At 51.9% G+C, this 14,388-nt stretch overlaps 1 protein-coding gene across 1 annotated transcript; it reads left to right on the top strand.

Annotated features, from left to right (window-relative positions):
* Positions 1-4,684: 4,684 nt before the first annotated feature.
* On the top strand, positions 4,685-14,186 carry entpd5a (ectonucleoside triphosphate diphosphohydrolase 5a). The gene is made up of 13 exons (XM_029258653.1): positions 4,685-4,961; positions 5,725-5,804; positions 6,350-6,493; positions 7,376-7,451; positions 8,031-8,066; positions 8,572-8,660; positions 9,040-9,119; positions 10,073-10,134; positions 10,675-10,776; positions 11,816-11,959; positions 12,341-12,397; positions 13,289-13,404; positions 13,505-14,186. The coding sequence occupies exons 1-13, from the start codon at positions 4,739-4,741 to the stop codon at positions 13,586-13,588; spliced, it is 1,293 nt and encodes a 430-aa protein (XP_029114486.1). The 5' UTR covers positions 4,685-4,738; the 3' UTR covers positions 13,589-14,186.
* Positions 14,187-14,388: the final 202 nt, after the last annotated feature.

Genomic DNA, 14,388 nt, shown 5'->3' with positions numbered 1-14,388 from the left:
CGCACAATATGGGGGTGTGGCTACTGTAAATTTATAGCACGTACTACTGGCAACATGTACGGAACTCGCAGACTAAATTTAAAGCTAATTGCTATGAATTTGAGAAGAAAAAAAAAGACCTCGAGCTTGTCTGAGCTGTGATTATCATCGGCATTGTAATGACACGGTTTGGGCTTCTTCAATGCGCTTTTCGGGTAGGACACCCGCAAACTAATTCCTGCGGGTACCGGTGCTGGATGTATTAATGAGAGGCGAAAAGAAGGGCCTTGCGCTGCAAAGCCATTTCGGCGGCCGCCGCTTGCGTTCGAGGCGCATCTTAATTTGGTTTGACGAAAAGGAAAAAAGAAAAAAGAAAAAGAACTGCTGCGATCTCCCTTGCCAACACGTGCCACATCAATACCTCAATGCAGCCTGGCGGTTTGATGGGCAAAAAAAAAAAAAACTTGTTTTACGACAGTGAAAATAAAAATTGTAGACTGATGTTCCATCTGAAAAGAGCCAAATACGAGTATAATCGCATTCGGTGCGGGATGCTCGACACGGAGCAGCAGCACATGTGCCAAGCAGCCCGAGCCTCGTGTCGGTTTACGGGACGATATTTCACAGTGACAGCTACGCGCAAACAGGATGTTTTGCTCTGTCATTTAGGCTTCTTTCTTATTTTCCATTTAAATAACAAACTAAAGCCGCAAAATCGCGCCTTTGACAAGTACAGCTGCTGAACGGATTTTATTCCGCTCTTTCGAGTCACAGACAGTAATGTGTACTTAATTGGATTTAATGTGTTCACACCCCTTCCATAAAGCAGCCGGTTTCCACATGAAGGTGCGGCGCCGGTGCCAAATGCAGGAAGCAACGGTTTTCGAACGCGAGACGTGATGTCAACGGTGCCAAGTCCGCACGGGCGATGACGCTACGCACGACCGAGATTCGTTGCGCTCCGCCGTTGCACGGTTGCGCGTCTCCGAGTCGGCGTAGCGTAAATCTCACGTACGCGCTGTCCGAAACCGCTTGTCCCGAGCGGGGTCGCGGCGAGCCGAAGCCTAACCCGGCAACAGAGGGCACAAGGCTTGAGGGGGAGGGGACGCACCCAGGACGGGACGCCAGTCCATCGCAAGGTTACCCAAGCGGGACTCGAACCCGAGACCCACCGGAGAGCAGGCACAGGCCAAACTCGCTGCACCACCGTGCTCCCCGTAGTGTAAATGTAAACTGTAATTGTAGCCTTGAAAAGAAAACATCGTGCATATGCCAGATTTTGGTAGGCGAACGTTAACCCCCCAACCGGAGCATGTGTGAATCGCAGTTGCGTGTGAGACGGTGACGCATCCCGACCGCTCGCGTTGGCGCCTCTGCCGCGTATTCCCAACGGCGCGGCGTGCCCATGTCCTCGGCGTGCTCGCAACTACATGCGCGTTCGCTCATTCGCCGGACGCTTTTCTCCAAAGCGACGTACGTCTCCGGGGACGACGCAGGACGTGCGTCGCGTCAAGAGGAGGAGAGATCCGGATGCAGGCGCGCGATTCTTGAGTAGAACCAGTTTGTCACACACCATCGTAGAGGAGCTGCATGGAGGGCTTTTCAAAAGTATTGAACAGAAGACGTCTATATGTATTCATCTAGCAGACCCTTTTCTCCAAAGCGACTTCCAATCAACTCTATGTAGTGTCATCAGCCCACACATCTTATTCACCGAGGTGACTTACACTGCTGGTTGCACTACTTACACTGGGTCACTCATCCATACATCAGTGGAACACACACACACTCTCTCTCTGTCACTCACACACTAGGGGGGAACCTGAACAGCATGTCTTTGGAGTGTGGGAGGAAACCAGAGCACCCAGACATGAAAAGAGCATGCAAACTCCACACAGACTGAGCAGGGATCAAACCTGTGTCTTCTCACACCACCCAGCTGTGCCACCAGGCCACCTGCGTTAGCAACACGTGCTTCCCGTGTTGCCAATAGGCCACTGCAGTCATGCACGTCTGCCCAGCGGCCGTTCACCTGTTCTTCTTCACACGCATACAATGGATTTGTCGTCCTGTGTGTGTGTGTGTGTGTGTGTGTGTGAGTGAATGCAAGCTGCTTCTCTTTGCAATTTAAGGCTGCTGCTCGTCACAAATGACCTTGCGAGCGTCTGAATCGGGGCAGCGTGCAGACATGACCCTCTGACTTTTTGGAAGGACTGAGTAATTGTTTAATGATCTTTCCTCACTGTTCTTATTAGGTTACCAGTTAAAGTGCCTATAACTCGCGGGGTACGGTCCTGTTGCCATGGCAAAGCAAAGTATGCTTAAAATGACAGAAATCACTAAAACATCCAGTGCTGTGATGCATGCCTGGGGAGGCGAAAAAAGACCTTAATGGTGTACCACAGGGCCGAAAAAAAGAGAAAGCCGCAGGATTTCTGAAAAAAAAAGAAAAAAAAAAAAAAAGGTGGAGAAAAAAGTGCCATATTTTTAGTACAAATTACAGCGTTGGAACAGTGCGCTGCGAAGCAGAAGGGCCTGGGAGTGCAATGGCGTGAGCAGTGAGTGACGGCGCCAAGGCCCACCCATCCATCCATCCATCCCACACTGCCCTCTCTGTGGACCTTGGCTCAACGCTCCCAAGATTCTGGTTCGAGACCTGCAGCCTCCCCGATTCCCCGGGCCGCGCGGGGCGTCGCTTGGGGTGCGGTCAACCGGGTCTACTCGCGGTGGAAGCGGGGAGCCCCAAGCGCCCGCGGAACTGCCCGACGGACACGTGGGAGACGACGTGCGTTTCGGCCGCGCTCTTCGCCCGCCGGGGATGACGAGAGGCTTGAGGAAAGCCCACTCTGCTTCTGAGTTCACCTCGCGTGGCGGGTTGCGCTCACCTTCCGGGAGGAAGCTCGACCTTCCCGTCTCCCGCACGCCGGCTCGGCGCAAAGAAAAAAAAAAACGAGAACCGTCCGGGAGCTGATGGAGAGTAAGTCGCGGGTGAAGCCATGCCAGCCACCCACCCGAAGCACAGAACATGGCCACTAATGCCTTTCCTTCTGAAACTCATCCCAAAATATGTTCTTTCCCTGGAAATCCTGTGGTTGGTACAGAGATGAGTGGGAGTAAGATGATTGCACACATTCTTCGCTATTCATGCCAGTTGGACGGAGACTCGCAGTCGCACGCATGCGTTGGACTGTCATTAGAGCACGTTCGGGGGCCCCTGCGGGGGGCGGCGAATCGATTGCGCTCGCAGCCATCGTAAGCACCCTTCTTCTTCCACCTCCACCTGGAAGAACGCTGCTTGTACCGCGTGCAGTTTGCATGCTCTCCCCGTGTCTGCAGGCGTTTCCTCTGGGCGCTCTGGTTTCCACCCACACTCCAAAGACATGCTGTTCAGGTTCCCCCATAGTGTGTGAGTGACAGAGAGTGCGTGTGTGTGTGTTCCATGATGTATGGACGAGTGACCCAGCGTAAGAAGTGTATCCAGCAGTGTAAGTCACCGCGGTGAATAAGGTGTGTGGGCTGATGACACTACATAGAGTTCATTGGAAGTCGCTTTGGAGAAAAGCGTCTGCCAGATAAATAAATAAATAAATGTAAAGGTTGTACACGCTCTGCTGCTGACCGTCTCACACACACCTGTGGCGCATCTCGCCAGCGAAGGCGAGGGGCCGAGATATACGATACACCACCGTTGCCCTTCCGTCTTCCTATAATTTACACTATATTCTCCACACTGTTGTTCCGCTCCTTGCCGGGATGATTTAAGATCTCCCACCTTTTACAGCCCGACTTCTTCACATTTTAATTACTGTAGGAGTGTTTAATGTGTTCGCCACAAAGTCCAGTGGTAAATTAGATAATGTCTACTCCCCTTTATACTGTTTATAAAAAAAAAAAAAAAAACAATAGCGAAAACACAGTTGAATAGGCTGGTGAAATACAGAACCCATAATAATGAAGTGTTGTTTTCGGATGCTAATTTTCGGTTGCTATGTATGTGTAAGCTGCTGCAGCCTCAAATCAACATGTGATCTATTCTTAATGGGCAAATTCCTGACATCAGTGCCCGTTTAAGGAAAGGGGCCGAATTGGAGCGGTTTTAAGTTCAAACCGAGGGACTCGCAGGTCAGGCATCGCGGAGGAAAGCCTCCGAGCGACTGAGCTGCACTGTAAGTTTTAATTAAATACACCCATAAAGTGTATTTTAAGACCAAACCGACTGTTTTGATGTGCCGAGAAACACCCCCCCCCCGACCCCACCCCGAGGGGCTTCCTGGCTCCGCTTTACCCACGTACTCTGGAAAAAAAAACAGCGCCGGTTGCAGCAGCTGAGGAAAGAAAAAAAACAGAGGGAATGTTGCTGGTAGGCAGGTATTTGACATGCGGCGTTTTCCGAAGGGGGATGTTTAAAGGAGCAGGGATGGGACGCCACTGGATTGGTGGACGGCTTTTGTTGGCGTGGCCCCTCGCCAGGCCCTTATGTCTTTATATACAGTAAACAGATGATCGGACAGCCCTGAGCACCTTCTGCAAGCCGCACTCTCGCTCTCGCTCTCGCTCTCTCTCCCTCTCTCTCTCTCTCTCTCTCGCGCTCTCTCCATCCCTCCCTTCCTCCCTCCGCCTGTCCCCGTCGCCCCGGCAGGTCGGTGCCGGCAAGGCTGCAGCTGTCAGCCTCCCAGAACGCGCTCGAGTGCGGAGAAGACGGGCGTCGCTCGCGTCTCCATCCGGCCGGAGTTGAGGAGCAGCCTCCGACCCGTGCAAGATGACCCCGCGGGCGCTGTTGCTGTGCGTGGCGTCCCTGTGGGCGCTGGCGGGGCGCCTCCCGGCGCACGCCGCATACTACGGCCGCGAGCACTCGGCCAACACGGACAACCTCCTGCCCTCCGGCTTCCGCCCCAACAGCCGCATCTTCTACGGGATCATGTTCGACGCCGGGAGCAGCGGCACCCGCATCCACGTGTACACCTTCGTTCAGAAGGACCAAGGTGAGTGCCGCCTCGAGCTCGCCCCGGCTCGCCCCGGCCGGCCTCCCCCGGCGTCGCCGCCGGCCACGGGGTCACTCGTCGTGCCGCGCAAAGGCGAACGCGGCCCGGGACCACGCTCCGCACCGAGCTCCCGCCGCGCACCCTCCGCTGTAGCAGGCAATTGTGAAAGTTGCATTTTGGCCTCGACTCTTCCTGCAATTTCTGGCAGAACTGTTATTTGAGCTGGACCGGAGTCAGCGTCCCGGCGAGAACTTGCACGAGAACGTTATTTCGAAAACGCTGCCCGCTGCGCTCGGAAAAAGACCCGCTCTTACGACATGCTTTGCCGATGACGTACGCGGCGGGACGTCGCCTCTGAATCGAGCTGATTTTGCAGATTTGAGGCGGCGGCAAAAATGTATTAGAGGACATTTAATGCAACGATAAAAGAGCGGCACAGTCCAGCGAAACATGTAAAAAGAGACATATGATGGAAAATACAATGAGAATAATAAAAGACACCTGCTCTTGTATGGGGGGTGCAGCGGGTCGAACCGGGTCCTGCTCTCCGGTGGGTCCGGGGTTCAAGTCCCGCTTGGGGTGCCTTGCAACGGACTGGCGTCCCGTCCCGGGTGTGTCCCCTCCCCCTCCGGCCTTACGCCCCGTGTTGCCGGGTTAGGCTCCGGCTCCTCGTGACCCCCTATGGGACGAGCGGTTCGGACTGTGTGTGTGCTCTTGTACGATGATGTGTGACGGGCATGTGAATTTTTGTCTTTCCCTAAAGCTGAGCTGCCGGTTTTGGATAACGAGATGTACCACGCCGTGAAGCCCGGTTTGTCCGCCTATGCAGACATGCCCGAGGAGGTACGTTCCTTCGCTCTACTCCGCTCTTTAACAGGGGGTACAAAAGGGCCGCCTGCGTTCCGACAATTTGCGCAGGTCTCTTTTCTTTCGATCTGACCGGGGAACGAGCCCGAGTTCACGTCGAACCCTCTTCCTTTGAACATCCAGCCTTAGACTTAGACCGTCATCGAGATCTGGCGGAGAACTCGGGCCGACGGCGCGCCGGCTCCGGGAGATCCCGCAAAATCCGCGGCTGCAATCCGTCGGAAAAAAACGGGCCCGTCTTTGCAGCAAAGACATACTTTCCCAATTAGGAGCAGCCCGTGTAATTGCAAAGCACGGAATGGATTTATTCCGCTTATTGCATGGTGTGACCCTTGCTGTGGGCTTCATTTGTCCGGAGTTATAAATCTAAGAGGTCTCATCTTCGGAGACGAATGCCCTCGCCGCACTAGGCACCTTTCATTTTCTTCATGGCCCGTTGTCATAATGCGGTTCGATGCAACGGCTCCCGGTCGGCATCGGCACGCAGGCGTGCTCACGCACCTCGCCGTGGCTTCTCGCAGGGAGGAAACACGATAAGGCAGCTCCTGAAGGTGGCCAAGAAGACGGTGCCGCGCTTCGAGTGGAAGAACACCCCCGTCGTGCTGAAAGCCACCGCGGGCCTCCGGCTCCTTCCCGTGCACAAGGCCAGGGTGCTCCTGGACGAGGTCAGAAAACGGGGTGCCCCGCGAGCATCCCGCACGCATCCCGCACGCGTCCCGCACGCATCCCACACATTGTCACGCGGAGAGCAAAGGAAACCGCAGACCGGTGACAAAAACACACGTCTGAGGGAGGAGGAGGACGAGGAGGATCTGCTTTATTGCCTTTACTCTGCCTTTACCGCCGGCTCGGTGGCCTTTACACCGTCCCTTTTTAATAACATGCAAACCCGTTTGGAGAATTTCAATTAATCCCGCGGCTCGGGACGGCCGACCTTAAGAGGCCCGGCAGAAGAGCTAGGCGAAGGGTGTCCGAAAAAGCACCGCGCTGCTCCTCGCGATGCAGCCGAGGACAACATCTGGGAAGCGTTTCAGACGCGCTATTCCCACCACAAATACTGTAAACTGCACTGGATCGCATGATAAAATATGCGATAATGTCAGACGCACCTAAATTAAAGCACAATGGAATGAATGACAATTACATCGACAACGACTTTTTTAAATGTGTAGACGTTCGAGGCTGAGTGAGTCACTGTGATTTTTGACACACGCAGCCCTCGCGCCGGCTCACGGCAATGACCGTAGCCCTGGACACCCCTAAACCGGATGGTTCTGCAGAAAGAAATTCAATTAGTAGCGATCAAAGGTGTCTGGTATTTCAGTCTCCTTTCGCAGATGTGCCCTGTGTCAATTTTCAGATTTTCTGTCTTTTTATCATTTTTATAGCTGCTGTATTTTCACGTATCATGATCTGTGCACTTCATTTAGTTTCCCATGACTGCGATTACTCATTTACGTCGAACTTGTCAAGCAACATCGGGAAGTCGTCTGAACAAAGCAATCTTGTGTTGCTACCCCCCCCCCCCCACCCCCCGCGCCCCGCAGGTCCAGGAGGTCTTCGACAAATCCCCCTTTTTCATACCCAGCAACAGCGTCAGCATCATGAACGGCACAAACGAAGGTACTTGCTGCATGTGCGTCACTCGATCGGACGTCTCTCGCTCTTGAGCGAGACGCCGTCCTCCGAAGGCCCCCCCCCCCCCCCCCCCGGACACCACACTATAGGGAATCAGAACGCACGTGGACCTCGAGCGCCCTCCGACCGCTCTCTCGCTCGGAGACGCTCTGCCATGACCTCACTGTGCAATTAACTCGCTTTGTGAGCTTCTCCACCCACATGTCACATTAAGTGGTCTTCCACACCTCCCCGAGTCACCCTCGGTGCACTCAGATGCGCGGTTCATCATTTTCGATTTATGGGATGCATTGTGGGAAGTGTGAGCGTGTAGTTATTTGCCTCGTGCTTCTTAAATTGCCCTCCGACCTCAAATGTCACACTTGGGAATGACCTAATGCCTCTTTAAGGAATCCGAAGTTCGCAGCCACCCTGTAATAAGGCAGGATGTGCTCGGGCTCCCTGGGCGGATGTGTTTTTTTGCGAATGAATGAAAAGCTGTCAAAGCATCTTGTGCAAAAACGCCCCCCCCCCTTCCCCCTCGAGCGTTGACACATCGTCTGTCACTTTCTCTCCGTCTCCAAGGAATCCTGGCGTGGGTGACGGTGAACTTCCTGACAGGTACGCTGCCGCTCGTCTTCCGGTGGGGCGGGGTCGCCTCGGGGGCCGACGCCAAACACGGAGAAGAGCTCCGTCTCCCGCCCGCCGCGGCGACACGAGCCTCCGTGTGCCGTCAGGTCCCGGGGTGTGTGTGTGCGCGTGCGTGCGAGAGAGATACAACCCTCGGTCTCCAGCTTGTTGACATGATGTGAAAGTACTTTATTATGGGGACTCATGCCGGCCTCAACAAAATAATTATTTTCCACCCCGGCAACAGACACTAACATACAGTAGCAATACTGCGGTACTTCCTGCCGCAGTAGGGGACTGTCTGTGGCCAGCAGCGAAAAAATAATCCCATTCTATAAACAGCCTCGGCGAGTGTGATGTGTGCTCGCATTGTGTGGACGCGGCCTTTTTTAAGCTCCTTGACACCGAGCAGGGCTTCCCTTTTAAAAGCTGGATGCTTATTATGCTTATTTTTACTCCTCTTTCTCATGGGTGTAAATAATGCTTTTGTGCTCAGGCCACTTGTACGCCAGAACCAGGAAGACGGTGGGAATCTTGGACCTGGGTGGAGGTTCAACCCAGATTACCTTTCTCCCAAAATCCAAGGTAAACGCAGCGCATACGTCACGTCGCTGCACGGCTTCGTGCGAATATTTCCGCGTAGCGGCCTTACTCCATCTTGGGATGTAAACTGCGGTGAAACACGTCCGCGAACGTGTTTGCAGCTTGGGAGCCTTGTTTTCCTCGGGTAATGATGTCCTGCTCAAGATAGCATCCCGCCGACAAGTTTACGCAGGACCGTTGTGACGTAAATGTCCTTAATGTCCTGGAAGAGGGCGCATGAGGAAAATAAGAGCGCTGAGTCATTTTCGCGCATCGCGCCACTTCCAAAATAAAACGAGTCGAGAGGCGCGGAGGGGGAGGGGGGGAGAGTGGATGCCGACAAGAACGCCCGAGTCAATGTTCATTCTTTCCCTTTTCACAGAAAACTTTTCATTCCGCTCCCTCTGATCACCTCGCCAGATTGGACATGTTCAACAGCACCTACGAGTTTTACACCCACAGGTAAACTTGCAGAGCGTTTACTACGCCGAGCTACGCCACTGCTCCCTTGACACGTCGCTTGTGGGATGCAGCACGAGTGTTAGTAAATACCGGTTTGACGCTCATAATTACTTTTGGGGGGAAGAGCTGCTGGTGTTTATGCGGTTGTGTTTCTGCGGTATGGCGGGGAATGGGAATATGGGGATAATGAAGAAGGACCCAGTTTGTCCATCATGTCAGGAAATGGGTCTAATATGTACACTGCTGGATCGTGGTAAAATTATTCATTGGTTCCAAACTTTTCTTAATGTGTTTCATACGTTGTTCCACGCTCTTCTTTGGGGTAGAGGCTGCTGCTCTTATAGACTCAATTGTTAACCTGGTAGGATAGTGGTTAGAGATGTTGCCTTTAGATCCAAAGGTTGCATGTTCAAATCCCACCTCCTGCTGTAGTACCCTTGAGGAAAGCACTTACCCTAAATTGCTCCAGTAAAATTACCCAGCTGTATAAAGGGGTAAACTATAAGCCACTTTAAAGAAAAGCATCAGCTAAATGAATAAATGTAATTGCCCTTTAGCATCAGGGAGTGTGTTCAAGGCCAAGTTCCAAACTTCCATAGGAGGCATGGACTTTGGCGTGCGCCCTCCTAATTGAAGTTCGGAATATGACGTGCTCCTCGGGTTGGCTTCGTATTTACCGGTTTTCTTAAGTTGATCCGTGTCAGCGTTCGAAGGCCTTCAAAGTAAGCGAACGTCTTGCCTCGGGATCCTTTTACCGGTTCCCATGCTCAACAATTAGAGCAACTGGCTGAAAAGCATCTTGAGCAGAGATCATAAGAGCTCCCCTTAAAAGTGCCTGTAATTATCTTGTTCCGCTTTCCATTGTCAGTGGCGGCTGAGCAGCGTCCACTCGCCAGACCGACCGTGCTCTCGCACCCTTGCGAAATGACCGTCTCGGTCTTTTCTCCTTGCAGCTACCTTGGGAATGGGCTGTTCGCAGCTCGACTGGCAACCCTCGGGGCTTTGGGCGCCGACGGTAACGCTGACCTTCGCCTAAACACACTTGTCACTTGCCGTCACACACACCGTAGAGGCTCACGGCTCTGCAGCAGAACACGAAGGCTGTAGGGTACATAGGCTGCGATCGTTATTACGTGGCTATTACGCAATGCTCCTTTATTTGCAAAACAAACACTTGTAATGTAAACAACGTTGGGCATCATTTTACCAAAGAAAACTATTGCAACGCCTTCACGTTCATCAAGTGCACATAACCAGCCAAGTTTTGGATGGTCGATGCAACTCTGCACCTGCATCTCCAGCTCTGCCATCAGAGTCGTTCGCGGTGTCCCGTGTCGGATACGGCAGGAGAGAAACGAACCACCGGCAGATACCGGCTCTGCCCGACAAGTCTGAACATCATTACGTGTGTGTAGCCACATCTATACTTTCACGGAACGAAGCGACGGAAGCCACGCTATCATGAGCCGTCTTTATTATAGTAATGCTACGTGAAGCTAAGTGCTTCAATTGCAGGGGGGAGGATAATGGCAATTATATGTTTCTGTGCTATCAGGGCTGGACTGGAAGGTTTTCACGAGCTCTTGCCTTCCCAAGAAGTTCCGAGAGGACTGGACCTTCGGCGGCCTCACTTACAAAGTCAGCGGAATTCCAGACGGTGAGGGTACTTTGGTCGAAAAGACATCTGGGGAATGACAACTGAACCACGTTTGTGATGTTATCGGGGTTTATATCTGTTGAATTCGCAGCAATTTGGAGGGTTCGCTTTCGTACGGCACTAGATCCGGTTGAGCGCCTTCCCGCAAGGACACAGAGAAAGACTCCTCCCGGGACTGGAAACGGCTCCCGAGTCCATGTCCGCAACGCCGCTCGCTCCCCGAGCCTTCGCGTTCTAGTTTACTTGGCCGTCCGTTGAGGATTGTGGCCGGAGAATCATCTCCTGCTGAGAGCTAGGGTTTCATCACCGCTGTCGCGGAGAGCGCGGCGTGTTCTGGCTCCGCTCTTCTGGAGCGGGCGTTTGCTGCGCAGACCTCCTCGCAGTGAGAATATAGGGAAACCGTGCATTTAAGAGCAGCAAAATTGTCAATTAACTTCTCAAATAATACAGCGCTCCCGTACCACAGTCATGTAGCCAAAAGATACTGGGTTTGTCAAAGAGTTGTTATTTTTCATAAAACGAGCAGCTTGATCCTAACCGCTCACAATTATGTGGTAAAAATAGACAGCCCTGTGGGGCTGTACTGCGTGCCATCGTTGTCAGCACTTTGGTTTCTTAAGCAACGCAAACGGAGCAGATTTTTTTAGGGCAAAGGAGGGAGAAAAAAAAAAAAAAAAAAAACAGAAGCGCTCTGAGCTGTGACTGAGACTGGGGCAACGATCCAAGAGAAATCATCAGGTAATTAGGGTTTTGGGATTTTGCACGCTCCTCTCCGTTTGAATCCCCGCGCAGATCCGTAACATCGCTGTGGAGGAGCCTTTGGACTTACGGCGGAGATGGGGCATAGGGTTGCTGGCCTAGCGTCGCAGTTCCAGCAAGTCGCAACACACTACCCACTGAATCCTGAACACGACGCTAAAGTGTGGGCTTTAAAACTCAATCCACGATTGAGTGTATTTGAATCCAGAGCGATTGTGTCATGTATACAGACTGCTTGTTGCTCTCATTAACACTTTGTTCCCCTTTCCATGAAATCCAGGCTACGCAGGCTACAAACTATGCTACTATGAAGTTTTGAGGGTCATCAAGGGAATTATACACCAGCCATACGAGGTGAAGGGCAGCAGCATTTTCTACGCGTTCTCCTACTACTACGACAGAGCTGTGGAATCCGGCCTCATCGGTGAGCACGGCCCCCTTACAAGGGACTCTCCAAACGGGACGTCGCAAGGCTGCACTTTGCACGAAACCACAGGCTGACTCATGAGCCGAGCTTCAATGAGTTGGCTGTCGCGCTTCGGTTAGGATATAACATAAAAGGTAGAATTAAGATGAGCAGATACATTATATCCTTAACCTCGAAACCAAAAAAGTACAATGCTGATGAAGAAGTACTTTGCCAGATCCACATGGAGAAGAAACGCTGGTCTTTGTCCAGTATCGCTCATCGCATCCTGTAAATCGCCCCAAAGCTTTACAGACTTAGCGATTCTTAGTTGAAATGGCTTGAGGGGTCGCGACTGGAATCCAGAAAGGCAAGCAGATGTTCTTTTTCTTTCTGCAGACGGCAGCCGAGGCGGCGTTGTAGAGGTGCGGGATTTCAAGAAGCGAGCCAAAGAAGGTGAGAGTCCGGCGCCCGGGGACAGCGCGGGAACAATGCGTACCGACGCAAAAATCTTCGTTCTTTCTCGTACCCGGGTCTCCGACAATCGCGCCGTCTTCACAAAATTTGTGCCGTCCTCTAACCGGAGCGCTCCCTCGAGACACACCCCACTGCAAATGGCTCCAACACAGAGACCTTGTTTGTGCCCAAGAGTCTTGGCACAGACAGACGTACCAGAACGACTGACTTTACTACGTCTTTTACACTTCTGTAACCTGACAAGACCCGTCTCATGAGTTCAGCCTGTGCACGCATACGTTTTTACCACATTTAGCTACTGCCGATTGCTCTCTAAGATGGTCTCGTAATTTCGCCAGTGACTGACAACTTCTGCTGCATTTCTCAGACCAAAAGAGTGTTTAGCGCAACCAGAATAACGCTGATGTTGTGTTGCAGGTGTATAGGCTGCAGAAAAGTGTTACTCCATCCGCATTTACACTTGTGGGTGTGTGCGGACCCCACAGGCGATGCGTTTGTTAACAGTGACGCTATGGATAGTGTCCATTGAACAAGGCAGCACTGTACTTGCAACACCTACCTGCTACAAGGCCCCTGGGCAGAGTTGCCAGGCTGTGCTTTTGGCACTGGGGCCCTCTTGGATCCCCAGACAGCGAACGCGTCAGCTCTGTAGACCTCGGATGTCCCTGGAGGATAGGTCAACTTGTACTTTTTAACCCTCAAGGGTGTTTTGATTTTTTCAACCCCCGGCACATCGTAGTCCCGGTTATACGCTCCATTAGATCTCCTTTCCCTGGCTCTGCTGTGGTCTTCTTAGATTTCACCCAATTTAATCAGGCTCAGGAACTCTTAAAAACGTCCAACACTCTCTTCTGTCCTGTTGGTCTTCAGTGTGCAACAAGATGACCAAGTACCGGCCCATCAGCCCCTTCCTGTGCATGGACATGACATACATCACCTGCTTGTTAAAGGAGGGCTTCGGCTTCAAGGACAACACCGTCCTGCAGGTGAGGCACCGAGGCGGTTTTACGCAGAGAAGAACGGGCCGAGGGAGTAACGTTAAACCAGGATGCGATTTAACAACAACCCGCTCCTTCTTCTGCACAGCTCACCAAGAAGGTGAACAATGTAGAAACCAGCTGGGCCTTGGGGGCCATGTTCGACTACTTCCACCACCTGAACATCCGCTGAGTGCCAGCAGTGCAGACGCTGGCGAGGCAGTCAGAGATGCGGGCCACCCCCGTTCGCAGACCGCCCCTCGACCTCGCCTCATTGACATCCGCCAACCGTCCTTCACCCAGCAACCTACAAAGAACCTGAGAACTGTTAATAAAGAAATCACTATATTTTTTTAAGGAGGCCAGCTATTTCTACTGTATGTCTAACCCACAATTCGTGAGTTTATTTTTTTAACAAGCGTTTACATTCTGCATATTTTTCGGGACACTACTTACAATGCTTAACCAACAACCTTGTAGAGCGTAGATGAGCTTAGCTAGACTCAGACCTGTCTTGATTTTATTGGTCCAGCACATGCTTACGATTTCCTTACTACACAATACCAGCGAACACATACGTTACTTTCTGTCATTACGCTACGGAAATATGACTGCGATGGTTACGGGTTACCAGCAACTAGACTGTGGATCATTTACATCACTATCCGTTCGCTAGTTGGCCACAGTAGTAGTAAACCAGCAACGATCGTTGGACAGTCGAGTGCAGCCTTCAATTATTTAAGCCGCCATTTGTAACCATGTCTCATAGTTCCTCTTCACAAAGTACAGTCTATTTAGTAAAAAAGATATTCCTCCAGTTTTTCCTTTTTTTTTTTTTTTTTTTTTTACAATTTGCACGTAACACTTTAATTACAAATACTGTAGCTGAAACGGTCTGTGGCTCTAATTTCTGCTAAAAAAAAGTTGTACATATTTATTGATGCAATCGGGGAGGATTCATGTTTGCCACAACTCAGGGGTAGGAAGGATGTA

Source organism: Scleropages formosus, chromosome 15 (genome assembly GCF_900964775.1).
Source record: "Scleropages formosus chromosome 15, fSclFor1.1, whole genome shotgun sequence".
NCBI classification, from domain to species: Eukaryota; Metazoa; Chordata; class Actinopteri; order Osteoglossiformes; family Osteoglossidae; genus Scleropages; species Scleropages formosus.
Note: the sequence above shows the minus strand (reverse complement) of the source record. Positions and strands in the feature narration are given on the sequence as shown.